This window comes from Anguilla anguilla, chromosome 11 (genome assembly GCF_013347855.1).
Source record: "Anguilla anguilla isolate fAngAng1 chromosome 11, fAngAng1.pri, whole genome shotgun sequence".
Lineage (NCBI taxonomy): Eukaryota > Metazoa > Chordata > Actinopteri > Anguilliformes > Anguillidae > Anguilla > Anguilla anguilla.
In genome coordinates this window covers 19,057,948-19,078,243 of record NC_049211.1, presented here as the reverse complement: position 1 = coordinate 19,078,243, position 20,296 = coordinate 19,057,948, and the positions used below count along the sequence as shown (strand labels likewise).

The following is a 20,296-nucleotide window of genomic DNA, read 5'->3' as shown; positions in this document are numbered from 1 at the left end:
TTTGCCATTGAAAAGAACCAAGCATTCTCTGCTCAGAAGGATCTCTTGTGAGTATGTAGGAACGTATGATTGTTTCTGGGTTACTTTTAATTTTTTTATGGTGGGGGGTGGAGGTGCAGTGCGGCAGTGATGGCAGGCTCGTCTTTTCTCAGACGTCCCATGATGCCACCATAGTATTGTGCTGTAAGTCATTTGTTCCACCGGTTTTGATTGGATTTACACCCCTCCCTACCCCCTGGGATTTTCCCTGGCTAATGCCTTCAAAGCTCCAGAAACATTTAGCTGACAGCTTTAAAACCCATCGATCATTCCTCCAAATTCCCCATCCTCCGGTGCTGGGCTCAGCCCCTCGCCCCCTCTCAGCCGCCCTCTCCTCCGTCAGGAGTTGCCGTTGCTGCTGTCATTGATAAATTGCCCCCCTTCACTCTGGACACATGGCATGGTCCAGAAAATTGGCCAGCCTTTGGCAGTCCTCAGTGACTTCAGCATCAGCCAATAGAAGAGGAACAGCAAATAGCTTTAGGCATTCTGAATGCTGAAGACATGTCATGAAGTCATGAAGATGTGTTTGCACAATAGGGCACAAAAACAGATTGCTCCTGTTTGTGAAGCTGGAAATTAGAACTTGTCTATCAGAGACCATTAAACCACAAGTTAATTGTGTCGGAGTCATCTTTGCTTATGCTGGCTGTGCGCAGAGGTGGCCAGTGTAGTAATGTGGAATATACAGTACATCTCCATACAGGAAGTAAAGAAAATATCTGGACTCAAATGCACTGCTTGATTAATCAGATTCTTCATTTTTTTGTAAACAATTTTGTTCATTATTTATATTATTTAAAACATTCCTTATCACCTCAGAGTTTCTAAACATTCTATTACACAGAACACAGTACTGCAGATCGACAGAAGAAACATGCAGAAAGTAATTATTTTTTTATCAGATTTGAAGGTATGATAAGCACTTCCGAAAGAAAGAAAGCCGGATTAAGGAAATAACTTTTTGGATTGTTGTGATGGAGTTGCACTCCATCCTTCATGTGACAGCAGAGACGAATCCCGCTACCTGCGCCGCTAGCCTTTGTCTCCCGTGATGAACAATAATGGCCTGGTTTGAATCGTGCGTTGTTTGACATGCTCGCGTGAATGTCTCCATGCTAATAGCTGTGCGAGGGGAATGATAACAGTGATGATAGTGGGGAACTGCAAGGCTGCGGAGACAGCTGGGCGAGCTGATGGATGAAGTGACAGCCAGACGCCAGACGAGGTGACATTGACTGAGCAGGCAGATCTACCGGGATCCTTCACCGCCCTCCCCTCGCCCTCAGCACAACCCAACTGCCCCCCCCCCCCCCCTTCAGTGCTGTTCTGCAACACCTGACCTTGCAGGCCCTGGATGAGACAAATGGCGAGAGAGCCACGACAGGGAAGAAAAATTAGAATCTCTGAAAAACAAAACCCAAATCCTCGAGGACCTGACCCAGAAGGAAATGCTGACGGCAGCGCTCTCCTCTCAATGAGAACCCGCCATCTCTGAGAACGAAGCCCGCACACCACCCCCCACCCCCTGCTCAGCGGCGCACGGGGCCACGCCTCCAACAGATGCGCTTCCAGGCCAACCCCCTCACCCACCTTAGCTCCTCCCGCTTGGTCCCTAGTTATGAAACTGTGTACCACTCCCTGCCAGATCTGAAGACGGAAGGATTGCCACACCAGATCTTCCTCCTTGTTTGCATCAGCGATATGGGACTCCAGGCACATGCTCAAGAGAAGCTGTTTCATCCCACGTGTTCCTCTGTTTCCTGTTGGTTATTGATCCAGGGCCTCCGCTGTACAGCCTCAGAGTGCTTTATTTTCATACAACCACAAAAGCTCTGGACAAGATCCAAATGCGGTTCGGTTGTAAAAACATTTGTTTGCGTCCATTTGTTTGCATTTGGAAATGGGTAGTGGGAGTTGGCTTCCACAAGGGCTTGATGTTAAACATACATAAGGGATGACATAATCTCATATAGCCTTATATGGCCAAATCCCCTGCTCTGACTGGGGCCTAAACCAGGTGATGGTAGTAGCAAGCTGTCGCAAGAGTTGAAAACTTCCACCGTTCTTTTCTGCAAAACTCTGGCAGGCTTGTCAGTGCCGTGAAGCGGCTTTATGAGGGATGATCTTCTGCTTTCACTGCCTTCTGCCTTAATCACCAGTAAAGCCACTTCTAATTGCCAAAAGAGTCTGCCTTCTCAGTCTTCTGTTTTCACCACTCCTTCCTTTTCTCGCTCTCTTTCATTTTTTGCAGCAAACATCCAGTGCAGAGCAAAAATGAATTATTAATGATGTGAATTCAGAAAGAAACAAATTTAATTTTAAGCATTTTTTAATCGTTTAGATAAAATTTAATAAACACCCAAGTGCTGCAGAACAAGGTTTAAAGGGCGGTAACTAGGGATGAGTGTTATGTGTGAGATAGCTATGGCTAATGTATCACAATTAATTTGAAGCTCTAATTTCCAAAGAGGCAAATTCACTTCTTTTCCTCAAAAGGGCAAGGGATGATTTTGAGGAATTGATAAATCCAATCAACTCATTTGGAGCTTGTTTAGAGGGAAGCTAATTCCTCATTAGAAGGATGTTTATTAGGATGAAAACAATGGGAGTCATGAAAACAATGTCTTTGTTCTGCTCGTCTTACTTTGTATTCTGCAGTAAGTCTTTTTTATTCATTAGCTGAGTATATGGAAAGAGTGAACAGGAAGACTAACTGGATTTGGAAAATGGAAGGTAACTGAACAGTGTCCCTGTAGACCAGCCCTGGATGCTGTGACAGCCTCAGTAAACCACATGTATTATCAGCTGAAATGAGGAACAGACAAGGCTATAAAACCTTTACTATAAAATACTTTCAGAAACGGAAAAAAGCGGCAATGATTTAAAAAATTGTTTTTTTAACTTTTAGCAGTGCTACATTTGTTTTCATCGCAACACTTATATTTTCCTCTACTGGACCCCAGACAAAATAATAAATTGTATTTCAAAAAAATATGTCACTAAAAAAAGAAAGTAAAGTGCCCCGTTGTTTCTTTTGTCTCTGAATTGTGTTCGATGAGCAGTCCAATGTTGGCAGTATCTTCCCAGCTGTCATGTGGCACTGTCTCTATCTGCTGTCTGTCACTTCACTGGCCTTTGCTACCATCCCTCCGGCCATTGGGGGGAGGGGGCGGGGGGGTTCATTGTTGGCACACCCTCACTGCGCAGCTCTCCTGGCCCGTTCTCCATCCCTGCCTCATCTTCCTCTCTGACCGTTAGCTCCCACACTCCCTCCTCTCTAAGCTTAATGGAAGCAGCCCAGCTTAGTTGCGGGCCCTGCCAGTCCTGCATTCCCCTTGCCAATTTAAAGTGGCCCATCTCCCCTGACAAGTCCCATGCCTCACCAGCCAATCACAGTCCGCGGCCCAGCTGTTGAGCTCTCCTGTATGCTGCAGCACGGTCCCCACATTCCACCAAATACTGAAACCCAGCAGCAGCTTTTCCTACATGGTCTAGCTCATCCACACTCTCGCTTTAGAAGAAGCCATTTCCTCATGATCACACCAGATTCTCTAAGACAGCTGTGGCCCAAACTACCCCCCAGATAAGAAACCAATTAGTCCTTGTATCACCAATATCGCCCCATTTCCCAAGTCAGCCCAGACCCGGTCATTTCTTTGTTGATTTGTCAAAAGGGAGGTTTCTGAAATAAGGTCACTCCATCTCCTTTAAGGGTTGTTTCCATTCAGTCACAATGAAATGCTCCACAGAGCATAGGACGAGGGCGGTGTTTAATTAAGTCTGACCTTTGCTGTGGAAAGTGCAAGAAGGAGGTATTAACCCAGAATTTGACCTACCCAGCAGACCATAATTTCTAAGAAGCACAGTTTTCTTTAAAAAATAAAAAATAAAAAATAAATACTGGTGGAGAAAATGCAGAAAATATTGTATTTAGCATGAGTCAATGTGTTTCTATAGGCATGCAACTGGAGCTTTGCCCTACACACTATAGATATTGTACAGAAAGGCCTCTGCTGAGGCTCAACATCAGGTCTCCGGGGGGAAGAGGCAGCTGTGCTAACCACTGCAGTAAAGATTCATTCACCGTTAGCGGAGCAGTTGGGCATTCTCGGGAGCGGATCGCTGCGGTATATTTGCAGAATTGATCTGGAGTTCAGAATGGCAGTGACTTTAGACGCTTTATAGAATTTCTTGCAGGAAATGTACCGCCAGCAAAACGGTGCTGTGGACAGATTTTAATAATGCCTTCGTGTATCGACTCAATGGTGAGGAACAGGCCTCTGCGGCAACTGTTAGGCTGTGCATTTGTTTAAAGTGCAGGCAGGTCCCTAGGCTGCCAGCTGCAGAGCCTAACTGACAGCATTTCCAATTGATCCAAGACAATGGCAGGAAGGCAGCACAGAGCCTTGGGACCACTGACTGGCTACTTTGCTTGTCATTCATTTTTATTGTTTGTTTCTGCAGAACTTGTTTGCGCATCTGGTCCTCCCACAAGGTTGTGCTGAGGCAGCTTAAAGGGAAATGTGTGGGGAAACACCACTTCCCCCACCCCTGTTCCAGAGGGTGAATGGCTTTAGACAGCTTTTAATATTAGTTATTTGTGTGACCCAGTGCCCTCACCACAAACAGCTGAGGGTGCTCACATTCCCTCCATCTCACACGCACTCAGGATAATCTGTATTCATGTGAGGATTGTTCAGAGCAGTAATAGAGTGAGTCCGTTCGGTTTATGTTTTATGCTGAAATCTAACAGAGTAATTTAGCAGAGGCTGTTCCAGGTCTTACATCATTGATTTGCACAGTGATGTTATTGTGTGTATAGTTGTGTGTGTGTGTGCGTATGTGTGTGTGTGTGTGTGTATTTGTGTGTGTGTGCGCGTGCGTGTGTGTATGCGTATGTACGTGTGCGTGTGCGTGCATGCATGTGTGTGTGTGGGTGTGTGTGTTCCTGCTCTGTAGAACATGCAGTGCAAAACACACGTGTGGCATCTTCACAGTGTGCACCGCAAAGCCTCCCCAGTTTCACTTTGAGAAGTGAGCCCCAAGTCAACGGACGTCCTGACGCAGTGTCACTCGACTCCGGCTGTGGAGCCTCGCCGTTGGGATGCTGTCCCCGAGTGACGGATCGTCTTCTTTCTTCTTCCTGCTCCGCACATGAGCCGTCCCCCGGGAAGCAGGAGGCAGGAGGAGACGAGCACGGGCAGAAATAGCAAGTGTCCGGGCAGCTCTGACAGCAAGGGTGCTGCGGGCGTAACAAGCTGCGCCAGGCCTGGGGTAGAGAAGGGCGTTCGGGCGCGTGGGGGTGGGGTGGGGTGGGGCGGGGGAGGGGGTGTGCCTGCCGACTGCAGCTGTGTCCCTGCAAGGCATTGTGATCGACCACTCGACACAGCAAAGTTGTAGCGCCCTTCACGTTGGACTGAAAAGCTGCTGAAAATATCCACTCAATCAAGATGGTTCTAAGCTGCCCTTTTCTGTTTCTTGATGGCTCCCGAACTCCGCGGTTTACCCTGAGCAATATGACCAAGAGCAATAGCAAAAAAAAATTTAAATAAAATAAAATTTGAAACAGCGTAAAAGTTGTTAAAGAAATGTCAAAAAATGTGACATTTTCCACAGGGGTGCAGCCATCGTCATCAGTACTTTTCCGTGCCATCCCTCATGCAGAGAAGCCTGTCTGAGACAGTGAGAGGAAGGGGGAGGACATGTTGAGGTCAGGAAGCACACTGAGGTGGTTGTTTCATTCGGAGGCGCTTGACATTTGCAGTTTGCGGTCCTCCATGCTGTTTGACCTCGGCATGTCCGTTCAGCTCTATGACAGTGGCGCGCTGTCATAGGACGCCTCTCTGCACAAACCGTGACAACACGCAGAGGTGTTTCTCAGAGGACACGTTGAAAGTGACAAGGCGGTGGTGGGGGGGTGGGGGGGATTCAATCCATGTCTGTTTCTTTTGCACGGCATGCTGGGTGTGATGGAATGCTCGGGGCTGATAGGAACACAGCTAGGTTTGAGCCCCGGTAGCCAGTACAGAATAACATGGCCCTGTGGCTCAAAGGGCTCTGAATACTGCCGAAGCTAACAGTCAGTACAACGGCTCGGGAAGCTACTGGGGCATGGTTGATCGGTCACGCTCCCCAAACGCATGGAGGAGGCAAGGCGCAGCCCGTCAGCCATGTCATACCAGGTGGAGGACACAGACGGATGACCTTCTGTCCTGTCTGTGGATCATCAGAGCGAGAACCATGTCTGCTTTTGGCTCAGAACACAGGGAAGGGGAAAAAAAAAACAAGCTGTGTGCAGATATCTTCCCTGGGTATCTCATTTCCAGCACAGCCATGCACATCGTTGATAGCTGAGAAAAGCCCTGGCTTACTCTGCTTGTGAACTCTGTCCTGACTTTCAACATTCACTCTGGGCACAAAATGGGGAAACATTCCAGCAATCACCATGCTTGTGCCTGGCTTTGTGCGGAGGCCTTTTCATTTGCTTCTGTTTCACATCTGTTTGCCTACATTGTAGATTTATCAAAAAATATTATTCTGTCCCTCTGAAGAATAATCTGTAATGAGTAAATTAGATGCTTTCTCTATTGATCCCTTCAAACGCAAAGGTGCTCCACTCACATCATTACAATGTCAAGACCTGTGAGAGGGAGAGGAGAATGGCTTTGAGATAGAGTCTCTGAATGTGTTAGCCCAGGGTGTCAAACTCGTTTTATAAGATAAATTTGATAAAGGTGAATTTTGCCAGACAGGAGTAAAAAAAAATTGCTACTAAATATCACTCTAATAAGGGCAATAATCCCTAGTGATTACCACTTGCAAATGTGACTGCAAGCCACAAAGATGGAGCCTTGAGGTTCAGTCTACTGTCAGGAGAGCCCTGGCTTGGACACAAGCATTTGGATTCTGTCTTAATTCATTGTGAAGGTGTGCTTTTGGGAGGGATTTAGAGTGCATCTGGGGGGGCCACCATTTCACACCTGCTTATTAAAAGCCTTCTCTGTGAGCTTCACGCTTCCCTCACCTCCCCAAGCACCAGGCTCCAAGCACCCCACCCCCACCCCCACCTCCACCTCCACTCCATGACTGGCACCCACATGATGTGTTTGCAAAAACTGGATGCCCTCCCTTTCTTGCGTGTTGGCAGGGCCAGTGCCAGCACTGGCTGCAGTGCTGCCTCAACGTTGGACACGGGCCCGTAGGAGGGAAAAACCTATGGAATTAAAAAGCCCCAGGGTGCAGTCCGCAACAACCCCAACAAAAAAAAAGAAAAAAAGCGCACCACCAGTTCTAACAGCAGCACGCCCAGAACGTTCCATCGTATAACAATGGTTTGCTTGTTCTTTGAATGAGATAGACATCATTTACACAGCATTGCCTTCCGCGCATCCATCCAGCCTCATGTACTCGTGTGGGGTGTTCTGTGTGAATGGATGAATGTGCTTAATGTAGATTGCATCAGAATACTCAGAGGTGCGAGGTTAGAAAAATGTATTTGACTATAACAGAAATGATTGTTTTTACATTCACTCAAATGTATTTTTTCAAGAGTTGATTACATTACATTATTGGTCATTTTACTATGGTATTTAAAAAAATAATTTATTGCTCAATGGATTTGTTTCATAAAGAGGAAAATGAGAACATCATAGGTCCAGAAAAATTTCTAAGTGTGTAAGAACCTTAAAATTGAGGCACCTTCTCAAATATTTGCATTTATGTTTAAATCACTGCATTGTAATGACCAGTGCCAGAAAAATACTAAGTCCGGTTGTTTAACAGTATGATGCAAAGGAAATTACATCACATTGTTTAGGTATAATTTCGAGTCTGTAAGGGAATAAGACAGAACATAAGATAATTAGTCCCACACATTAGTCATCTCATTGCATAGACTGAATTATTCTGCACTGTAATTCAGTCAGGAAACCTCAAATCAGAGTTTTATTGTGCTTTGCATGTAAATGCATTCAAATCTTTGCAGTAGCTATTGGCCATACACGTTGATGTGTCCCCTCCCACCCAAGCCCAAACTCTGTTCCATAATTGGTACACTTACATCCAGGACAGGAAATGTGTGATGTTTTATGTACTCAGATACAAATGATGACATTGATAGTGGCAAAGGAACCCTCATTGCACCAATTGTCTCTGACACCTGCCGCTGTTAAATGGATTCCAGGGGATATTTGACTGCAGTGCCATGAATCATCTTACAAAAGCAGTGCAGTAAATTGGATAGATTGTTGATTAAAGCTTGTTATGTTGTGATCTTCATGCCGGAATTTGAGAAATTGTATTGCATTTGTTCACATGTTATTTGTCCCAAAGGTGATTTATGAAAATCAATGCATCTTTTATCAGAGCCAAGAGAATGAATAAGTGATGAGATCAGTAAAGAGATGTTTAATCAGAAGTGGGGTGTGAGGGGTGGGGGTATAACCATGAAACCAGTAAGCCTTCTGATAGCAGCGCTTTTGTCACATCTCATCTAATCAATGCCAAGCCAGTGGCACTTGATGTCACGTGACACCTGTTGCTAGGAGACAAAACCTCAGGCCACAGACCATTTATCACAAGGAGGACTATGCACACTGTGTTTCTTACTGTTCTGGCTACTAATTTTTAGTCCCGATTTTCAATCATTATACAAATGATGAATTCTCTTGGTGGAACATGCTTCTCAATATCTAAGGCATACAGGTACGTCTGCCATCTTGGATCATACTTGTCCCTAAATATATTTTCTCCAGCTCCATTCTGCATTTTGCATGTATTTTTCATTCTTTAATCAGAGCTAACTGTTGGACCTACGGTGCTGTTTCTTCACTCAGCCAGGGTGAGACCTTCTAATTTAGAAAAGAATAATATAGATTTCCCTGTGATCAAGATAATCCAAAAATCATTTTCGATCATAGAATAACTTTTGAGATTTTCGTGCAGCATATTCAGTCAAAATGAGTTGTGTTTAGCTTGAAATAGTTGTATTTTGTTTTATCAATTATAAATAGCATACAGATAGCAGCTAAGGAAATTCGTTTTCTTGGGTTTTTTTTTTCTTTTGGGGGGGGGGGGGGGCAGGGGGTCTGGGATTTCAAACCTGAAAGCCCCTCCCTTGTCTATGTCTCTGGGAAGATTACGCACATTCATTTCTGCCGGGGCTGCAGGGCTTCAATTCAGTTAATGCCTTTTCACCTTCCTGTCAGATCCAGCCTTTGTCAGCTCCTGGGTCTGTGAGCTGTTATGGGAGAAAAGGCATGCAGGCATGGAGCCATCCCATAGACCCCCAAGTCACCCATTCGCACCCCACAGCCCTATTCTCCAACTTCATGAGGCATGACATTTCTCTGAGCGCTTTAATTGCCATGGTGCATGTTGGCTGAGAAGCTACCTGTGCGTGTGAATGCGCCATGCGATTGCAGGAGTTTCACCTCATTTTGACACACCCTCATCTCGGGATGCAAAGCAGCCAAAGCTATGCTTGTTTAATGAAAGATCAGGGACCTCCCTCTGTGTCTGTGGCTTATTTTAGCCCCAATCTCGTCCTCTCTCCTGCTCTGCCACATGTCAGGTCTGCATTAATCTTTGACATTTATGAAATAAACCAGTCTTTTGTGAGATAGTATTTCATTTTGGAATCCTACTGCCATTTAGCAGAAAACCTCACATTGCGGTATTAGTGTGTGTGACATTGAACCGTGTGACGTATTAATTGTATGAAGACAAAGCAGGGGTACCCCCCCCCCCAACAGTATGTCAGGAGTCCTAGATTTGTAGCCAGCAGGGGTCACATTTTTTAACTGGCCTTGAAACAAAGAGTGGCTTCCCATCTAATGTTAATCACACGTGTTAGAATTCACATCTGGAAGCAAATGTAGGAAATTCAAGCATTGCAATGCCAATTTCCCTCGATAAAAAATCTTTTGTTGTATTAGGCAAGCAGTACTGTACTTAAGCTGCCTATCTTCAAGTGTCCATGCATAGTGGGTCACAGAACAATGTGAATAGAAAAGTAGCTGAGTAATCAGAAGAGTTTAACTATGTGAAAGAAACAGCATTTGGCACATTTCCCATGGCTGGTGCTTTCAGTTATAGAACCTGACTTACAAGGCTTTCTTGAAGATGCTGTCTGTACAGAGTAATCCTCGCAAGAAAAACGTGCAGTCATAATAGGAAAGAACCCATCAGTTGGCAATGTGCCTTAAGACTGAGAGTCGCCAAGGCTCTGAGACGCAAGGCAAACAGTGAGTGTGTTTGCATCTGGGTGGCTGCTGTTTAATTCGGCCCCTTAATGGAGTACGCCTCAGTGAGCCTGTTCGTGCCATTAAGCATGGGTTGCCTGGTCAGAGCCGGAGCCCGCTGGAGTATGGAAGGGAGTCACAGTGGCATACTGATGGGGAATTAGGCCAGACCTCTGCAAGCGCACAGCTGGCCGCGTCACCTGGGCCATCGGGCGTACGCTTATCACATTTTCCCCAAGTGATCCCCCTCAATGCTTTTATTGTGGTGGGTGGAGTTGCTTAACCCATTTTATTTTCTGTCTGCTACTTTACACCAGGCTGGTCAGTGGAGGATGGGCTCCCCCTCTATAGCTGGGTTCCTCTCGAGATTTCTTCCCATTGGGATTTTTTTATTACGCCGCCATTTGAGGGTTTTCGCCCAACTGGGAGTTTTTTACCATGCGTACTTGCGACTTGCTATTTGTTTGCTCTGTCTCTTGCCTTCCTGCTCTGTAAAGTGTCTTTGTGACAGCTCTATGTAAAAAGTACCATACAAATAAAATAAAATTGAATTGAAGTTGCGAGAATACACTGCTCAGAGGATAGAATGTGGTCTAGTGACTTAAGAGCTTCTGTCTAAACCATGATGAGCATATGTTTGAATCCCTCACTGGGTTATGTCCAGCAGAACATATGGATTGATGTGTTATGTGCTATGTGTACATAATTACAGTAACCTCATCAGTGTTTTTATTTTGGTAAAATAAATTCTAGAAATGAATGTGCACATTACTTCCATTGATTTGAGACAAAGCAATTTCTCAGTTTCATGTTAATTAGTTGCATATTAGCTCTTATTTTTAATCAATAGTCGATGCAGCCATCCGTGCTGCTTGCTATTTAGATCCGTTTGGTTGGAGTTTCATTTTGTCTCCACTTGAACTTATTAGAGTATATGGAGCTAAATGTACTGCATTAATGATCTTCTGTAATTAGGCAAAGGGAACAACAAATCTCTTATATAACTATATTGAGTGTCCATTTTACTGTGATGGGAAAGCTTTTATTGAGTCAAAGAAGCCCTTGACACAAATTTAGATCTAATATCCGTCATTGCACTCCATTTATACAGTGACATTTAGTAAGAACTCTCCTTTGAAAAGCATGATGCTGTACTTTCGTTCTGTGTAATGGAAGGACATGGAAATGGGAAATTAGTGTGCGGATGCATTTGAATCTGGCAGTGGGCATTATGATGCCGCTCCAGCGGAAGCTGGCAGGATGTATTGTTTGGTGGAAATGCTCCCATATTTTCATTTTCAACATGTCCCCTTTAATAGGCACTGTTCTGCCCTTTTTATACTTCACTGAATAAAAAAGTAGCAAAGAAACTGATAAATCCATGTAAATGGGGTGGGCGGGGGGTGGGGAGCGGGGTTGCTATTCAATGTAAAGGATGAAGCACAATATTGGACAGACCTACAATATCTAGGCACCAATCTCAAAATATGTTTTTCTTTCTTCCTTCCCTTCATTTCTCCTTCTAGTGAAGTTTGACAGCTGCCAGGAGAACGAGGCGGTGGGCTTTGAGAGCAGCGATCCCAGCTTCAGCGTGCGGATGGACGGCTCCATCTACACTGAGCAGGACGTTTCCAGCCTGGCGGAGCCCGTGCAGTTCATGGTGACCGCCCGGAGCGTTCCTGACACGCGCATCTGGGAGACCACCGTCAAGCTGGCCTTGGCGGGAGGAACCGTGCCTCCACCCACAGCTCAGGTAGGGGATCCTCTACCGGGGTAACACACCATTGTACAGGAAGGCACTCTTTTGATTTATTCAACAGACATATGGAACTCCTCTCTGTTCAGTCTCAGCAATGCTAATGAGATTCTAACATCCTCCTAAAATCCTTAAGTACTGTAGTGCTGTGAGAACCAATAGGATGACTGACATAAATGAAAATAATTGTTCTATGGTGGTGGAAGTGAGTGAAATGTGGTTAGCAGCATATGCAGTTTTTTTTTTCCCCTATAGTTCTTGGAAAGGACAATTTATATCTCAGTAAATATTAGTTTTCATCCTCTTGCACATTTTCTGTTGCTTTAAATATTGAATTTAAATACAATTTACAATAACAATCTTTCTATTGGCTGTAATCCTTAGATGATGCGGGTTTATGTCATCCTAACATAAAAAGTCCCATTTCCTCAACAAATTGATGTCTGATTAACAATGAAATGTTGCATGGTTTGTGGTGTCCGTAAGTATTTCCTTAAGGATGCCATGATTGCCAGATTGAGAGAATACTGTTACAAAGAACACTTTTTGATTTATCCTGAGAGCCAGACAATGTGTTATATTAGCACAGCCATGTACGTATTGGGTCTTGTACCGCTCAGTTTTTTCCCACAAAGAAAACCATGAGAGACAGGCAGACACTCGTTAAATATTCACGCAACAAACCGAAAAGTTCAAAGGAGCATTTCCAGACCATTTAGTCATTGTTAGCTTGATGGCAATATGGGCACCAGGCAGGCAATATGCAATAGAGAAACTACATATTTTATCCGAGTGTTGAATCGCTGACCTTCTTTTATTTGATTGGCTAAACAAAAAGAATACATGTTTGCTAAGGTATACCTAATTCAGTTGTTGATTTCTTCAAGAGACCTTAATAATTTTATCAATACTTTTTGTATTAAATGGTTGGCTACCCAGCTCTGTGCTGTATTAACAATAATCATTACAGAATGAGGTATTTGATTTGAAGTTTCATTTGAAGTGGTCTTAACATTTTGTAGCCAGACCCAAATAACAATTGGTTCTAGCCTCCTACTTGGTTTTCAATATTTACCTTACTGATACCATGAGCACAAATTTTTCCCAAAGTTTACATGCATATAATCCTGTTAAGAGTGTCCTATATGAATGTTTTCTATTTTTTTTAAACAGGAAAGACTATATAAAATAAAATGCTGAGCTATATGAGAAAGAGTCCTTATGTTTCTCCACTCATTTATTCAGGTTTTTCTTTTAATTTGTCACCCATCTGTAGCTCATTACCTGTACTGTTTATTTTGTTGAGCTGTCTTTGCTCATCATTATCAAGGGTGTGTGTAATTAACTTCATATGGTGGTTGCCACCTTGATTTGTTGGTGGATTGGTGTAATCTCTACCACAGTTACCTCCCCTTTCAGTTTTTCAGTGGTGTCGTTACATCCTGTTTCTTCTGTTTTCGACAGCCACATTTCAGTTCCATTATTTTAATCCAGTATAGACACCCAATTAGTCTCAGTTCCAAGCATGAAAACCAACAGGCCGGCAGCAGTTGAAGGTACTGAGCACTTTTCCGTGGTAGGGTCCCCTTGGCCACGTGGCACGTGCTTAAGAGCCGCTTCGTCCTCCCCACCGGCTTGGCAGTGTCCCTGTGTTCAAAGTGACCCGGCAAAGACGAAGACAAAGACGGAGAGCGTGTCAGTGATGCGGAGGCGCTCAGGACCCATTAAACAGGCTTTAGAGAACTCCCTCTGGTCATTCCATTCTCTCCTAACACAGTTTCATAACTCATATTCATATCCTGCCTCACAGTGAGAGAGACCCCCGGAGGTTGTCACTATATCATGCATAGCAGATCAATTAATAAAAAGATGGGACATGCGAAAGCCCTTCCTCTCCATTTTAAAAAGCTGGACAGGGACCAGGGGAGGGTGACATCTACCAACACCTGTGCTGAAGAGAGAGAAGGCCTAGATTTCCTTCCACACAGGAGGCTATTGTTTTTCTTTGTCGCTTTTTTGAATCCTCGTCCAGGGAGGATCATTACTGTTGTTTCTTTTTCAGGTTACAATATTCACCTTGACTTTTTTTGCCCTGGCTTTCAGTGGGTGTCTGTGTTAATGCCTCTGTCGGTTGAGTTCAGGTTTAAAAGTGGGACAGGCAAAATCATGGCAGAATCACAGGCACAGATTCAAAGCTCCCTCCTCTCTCAGCCATCCCGCTCACTGGCCCTGAACCAAAATCCCAATAAACAAACCAAACTTTTACGTAAAATGAGGACTGTCATTGCAAAATCTAAATTTTCAACATGGTGGGCACACATCTTTTTTAAAAAGCAGTACAGTTTCTGTGCATTGTTTTTGATATCTGATGTCGAAGGGAGTTGTGGTATACCCTCTGTAGAGAAACATCTACTGTACGCAGTCTCTGTTTCATGTTCACCTCAGTGCTTATCACAAGAGGAGAATCGTCCTGGGGACTTTAATATGTAGAGCTAACAGCAGAGAAGAACGAGGAGGGAAAGCATTTGATTTCACCCAGAACAAATGAGTGATAAGCCACCAGAAGAAAGAAACTCTTGGTTGTAAGTCTGCACTGGAGTGCATTACATTCCTGTGAAAGAGAGAAGGGATCAGGCGAGGCGAGGAGGGTCATGATGACATAACCATGAATATTAAGTAATGGCTGTACACAATGCACAATTACTGGCCTGTACTGTAATAGCACAATGTCAAGTGTAGAATTGAGGCCAACAGGTATCTTGCATGGGCTAGAGTGAAGCCTTCTTCTAGTCAGCTGATTAAAAAGCTGTGTAATGATATCAATTACAGCAACAGGAGCTGCTTAGAATTCTTACTCCTTAATTTTAATTAATGCTTGATTTAGTGACTCAAGCAAGTGGAAAACTTATACACGTCGAGTGCACAAAAGTAGGTGCAATGGGTGAAATCTTGCTGAAAATAAATGTGTGCGTAATGTGTACGTGAAACTTCCTGCGATTGAAATTGGGGAACTGAAGGCAAGGCCCTGTGGTTGAAAGCTCTATAATTTATTTACTTAAGTTTATCATGCGTCACAGGTAAGGATCTAAAAATATCCTGAATTGATTTCACGCTGCTTCGACCAGCGGTGCTGCCGCTGTAGAGTCTGAGTGTTTGTTTGAGGAGGGCAGCAGTTTATCATGCACCAGCGCTTGATAGACTTTGAAGGTGGACACGGTTATTTGAGCTTATTTGATTTCTTTCATTTCTTCCCACGGCCTCGCTGATTCTACCTATTTGGGATGAAGGCGGTAGATCAAGGTGGAGAGGGAGGGGCTGCGTAGCATCTTTGAGCTCCAGTGCAGGGAGTTGCTCTCAGGGTTTCAACCCCTCCCTTTCGACCCACCGCTGCTAGCATACTTGCCCAATTTGACCTGCTTCTGTACTCTAGGAAGTGACCTGGCCCATAACATGCGTGACTGAATCCTTACCCAACCAAATAAAGACAGATGGAGTCACTGGCATACACCTCTGAATTTCCTGTGTTACCTACTGTACATTTACAGTTCTCTCTATCATTTTTTGCCTAGCCTTTATAGCTCCCTGCCGAAGAGATAAACAGATTATCAAGGCTGGTGGCTTGCTCCTGTTGAATGCCGAGCTTTGACTCCATCTTCGAAAAGTGAAATAACTGCCGCGTCCCCAGAAGGGGAAACGCGGCTGGGGGGCAATGAGTCCCTCGTTTTGGCTGAAATGATGGACTACGAGCAGCAGGGAGAGAAGAACTCTGGTTTCAGCCAGCAGACATGTATCGTTATCCCAGCAGGGTGTGCTTCCACTGCAGATCTTCTGCCTGTGGTGCCGAGGGGATGGGGGTGGGGAGGGCGGGGGGGGCCTTTGGCACATAGTGGCATCGTCGAAGCAGAGCAGGGTTATCAGTTTCCCATGGAATGAATGCCAAGCAGGTGATGCTCCCTTCTCCCTTTATCACCTGAACTATTTGCATCAGATCAGGTGTATTCCACTAAGTGAAATCACTTTTTCATTTTCCTCACACTCTGATTGGTTGACTCGCCATGAAAGCGGTAATATACGCTTACATTTATAATGGTGCTTCTCCAATGGGCCCAATGAGAAATAGGAGTGGACACTTAACAACGCCGCTGTTACTGAGACGCTGTTCAGCGATGAAGCAATTACATGCATACTGCAAGGACACATTCCGATGACAGAGCACGTGATGAGGGAGCGGTTAGAGCAGTGTTGAGCCCATTTGTCTATGACAGTCTTACTGCATGGAAACAGAGAGGAGTGGAGACAGCCTGTGCCCCCTTCAACATTCCCAGAGTACAGCCTAATGGGTAAGCCTGAAAGCTCAGGCATTTCACACTGCACTTAGCCTAAAAAACATTAAACAATCACATTTACCCAGCAGTCCCAGCTGGAAAAGCATACATGTGTCTGATACTTGCATGTATGTAGTCAACACTTATGTTACTATGGCTCAGGGTATGGCCAAGCCTTAAACGAATACTGTATACATAATCAACACCGCCAAAGGGGCATTTGCAGAATTTGGTGTAGTTTCAGAAATACCGCAGCCAGGTCTGTAATTGATTTTCAGCTGCCTGCAAAAGTAAGTTTGAAGCAAAAACAAAAAAAAAAAAAAAAAGTTGACAGTTTCTGTCTTCGGCCGACATTTGTTCAAGGGTTGCTTTCAGAGTCATGTTGATTCCCCAGAAAGCAGAATCGTAGTTTGGTGTTGCAGTGCCACAGTAGATCCTCAAAATTATGAAAACTTGGCATTGCAGATAACCATGCGGGGGAAGGGGGGGGGGGGGGGGCAGATGAACTGTCATGGGTGGGAATAATCTGATCTAATATGATTTCTGGAGGGCCACAGCATTCTGAGTGGGCTGGACCAGCCCTATCAGGCCCACCCATAGAGACGGGTCCAGAGGGCAGGCAAGGCAGTGCTGTCTCTTACCAGAAATGAATGTGATGCACCATGGCGAGGGGCTATTAAATGTTCCACAGCAAAAAGGAACTGAACACAATATGATATTTTATTATGGAAATGGCTTTTGTGCTGCGCTCTGTTGAATAATAACTTCCAGATGTCTGTGTAGCTACAGGCTGACTGATATCAAAGTGTTGCTCGACTGGGAGGGGAAAGGGAGCCAGCTGGCCAGGCTGGTGGTGGTAGAGTTGAGTCAGAGCTCAGAGCTGGTATTATTTCACACTCTCTGACTCCTGTTTGTGGCGCACAAGGGGAGAGGGAGCAACACTAGCAGGAAGCCTGTTGACTATTATGTTGCTTTCTCAACACAGCCTGTGCCTTTTTTGTTTGTTTTCGTTTTTACTGCCCCAAAAATGGTGTGTTTGCGTCTGTCTGTCTGCCTGTCTGTATGTATGCATGCGTGATACATGCAGATAACCATGCGTGGTGTGTATTCGCGTTGGCAGTTACTGAGCTGAAAATGCAAAGGGTGAAAGACTTTGCTTTAAACTGATCATGGTTTCAACCTGATCATTCATTTTCCTTATGTAGCAGGTGTGTCAATGATGTGAATGATCCATTCACAGGTAAACACACAGCTTTTTTTCTTTACATCCTGTTAGGGAGATCATTTTTAAAAATCAGTTTTAATCATGACCTATACACTTAATGAGAGAAGATACAGCACTCTGATTTCAGCACAAACTACAATAAAAGTTATCAAACAAATCATGCACTTCAGCATTGTTTAAATTACAGAATCTGCATATTGCAGATCTTTTCCATCGATATTCTCTGAGTGTGGGTGTGGACAACTTAGTGTATATATATATCCACTGTTTTAAGTACTGTTGATAAAATATGTACAATTTTTGCAAATAAAAACAATTTTTTATTACTTCCCTAAATAGTCTAATTGAGGAGAACTCACTATAGCTGATGGTATTAAGTAATTAGCTAATTAACTGCTGCACCGGTGAACAAGGAAAAATGATAAAAACAAGCCAAGACCAATGATCAGTATTAAATGATGTTTTCTGCCTGGTTTTCTGCCTTTATTTTCAGCTCAATGATCACCATTGCGTGTGTTTGTGTGTGTGTGTGTGCACCTGTGCGTGTGTGCATGTGCTCGTGCGTGCACACGTGCTTCTGTGTATGTATGTATGTATGTATGTGTGTATTTATGTATGAAATTATTAGATTTTATTACTACTATTCTGTGGGAGGTTGCAGTACTGTGCGGTGTTCACTCAGCTGGATATTATTCTTGTTTAATAATGTCCTCTCCCTGCTGTTTGTAGCATGGGTGGCATTATTCATTCATGTCCTATAGCACCGTGTACAGTACCATGGGTAGATTTAGATGATCAGGTCCAGCCTGGCACTGTGTGAGAGCCGGCCACTCGGCTTTGGGGACGTCCTCATTACAATATGGGATTGGCTGCCTGCGCTTCATTGCCATGGACGTGCCAGACTCTCAGCAGCCCTTCGGATGTGTTTCTATTGGCATTTAAACAGCGCCGATATTATTTATTATCAAGCAGAGCAGAGCGGTGGAGAAGCTTTGCAGCGCGAGTGATTGTGCTGATGAAGAAAGTGGAGAGCATTCTGCAGAGATAAGTGCCTTATCGCAGTTTGAGCAGCAGGCATGGACTGGATTCCTGCACAGTCTGCAGAGTGGGCCTGGTCCCCTCAGGAGAGCTCGGGCACAGCTCCTGGTCATTTGGCCTCCTCTCACTAATGCCGCCTGCCACCCATGAAAGGGATGGGCACGGAACCATCTCTCCCCCTCCCACCGCTGCAGAGCAGGTATCTGCTGGAGCCGCGGATGAAAGCAGCTGGAGCGTGAGTTATTTTATCAGGGACATGCATCTGCTCCAGTCTCCTCAGCCCCCAGCCCCCGGCCTCCCACCCCATAGCAGGAATTATCAGAGGGGCAATCTCAACTGGAGCAGTCAGCCCCTAAAGTCAAACCTGCCACACCAGCTTTGTCTGAAAATAAAGAATGTGTCTGCCTTACATCTGCCAGATCTTTTGAGCTGAAATATCCTGTTTGCATCTGCGGGTGGGCTTATGTTTACCTTGGGTCTCTGGGAACATATAACCACAGATAGGTATTTGTGGTTGAAGAAGAGGAGGCAGGTCTCGCTTCCAGTGCGTCTGCTCAGGTCTGCTTCACACCTGGCCTTCCCTGGTCACTGACCCTGTTTGCCTCTGTGGGTCAGCTTGCATTTACCTCAACTCTAAATATATCTACATGGTCCTTTACGGAGGGATAGTCTGCAACTCGGCAAAACCAGAACAGCGTGTTCCAGTTCACACAGCCCCAGTTCCCCCATGTGGGAGAGACCGAAGATTAAACAAAATTGAGGAGTGGTCCGACCACAAAATAAACAAGACTACAGCAACCTTTATCCTCTGAGGAGGAACATTAATTAGTGATGGATTGCGAGGAGCTTCTCAGTCCTCAGAACTGAGACACAGAATAATACGAAGCGTCTTCTCCGGGCAACTTAGACAACCAAGGTAAACCTCAAAGTGCACTCCTGGGTGCTACCACAAATTCATTTGTTCCTGCCAGTGTGGCTAGCATGTGGTCCTTTGAGCATAGGAGCCTCATGGGTATGACCACAGCCGTTTTCCTTCCCCTGTTCTACGGTTTCATACCTAACTGAAATCTTAAATTTAAGTATTGGTGGTGATGGTAGGGGGTGGGTTTACTTTAAGCTGACATCATGCATTACAATGTGAGAGATATAATGTTGCTTTCAGAAATGTGCAACTTCCAAAAGCCCATTAAGGGCACCTGAGGAGCAAGGGCAGAACCGCTCAGCCTGAAAAGGATCCACTTTCCCTTTTTCCCATGTGATCACCGTGCTGGTCATCAAACCGCACACAGCGTTTCTCCCAGGTGACCCCTCCCCTCCCCCCACATCCTGTACAGTATATATCAGCCATGTTTTAATGGTGATTTACGACATTTCCATTGATGTCCATCTAATGAATTGAAGGTGAATGCATTGTTTTAGTGGCAGCTCAGTTCCAACTTTTGAGCAACCTTGTGGAGAGAAAGTGCTTAAAGAATGCTGGGAGAAGGGAATTTGGGAGTAATTACTGTTAACAGCATTGGTTGCAGAGGACCCTTTAACGTTCACCATCTGCCAAGAGCTTTTTGTTCCTGTGCTTGCTACCTATCTTCAAGTATTTGTTTTTGTTTTTTGGGATTTTATTTCTGTTTTAACTACCAGAAATGCAAAGATACACATAAGATAAGAAATA

The 20,296-nt window shown here is 44.7% G+C and overlaps 1 protein-coding gene across 2 annotated transcripts in view; it reads left to right on the top strand.

Moving 5' to 3' along the window:
• Positions 1–20,296, top strand: part of LOC118208441 (cadherin-4-like) — a 399,806-nt gene that overhangs the window by 281,054 nt on the left and 98,456 nt on the right. For both annotated transcript variants that reach the window (XM_035383132.1, XM_035383131.1), the window contains exon 4: positions 11,810–12,036. In XM_035383132.1, coding sequence (XP_035239023.1) covers positions 11,810–12,036 — 227 coding nt within the window. The remainder of the gene's footprint in view (positions 1–11,809; positions 12,037–20,296) is intronic.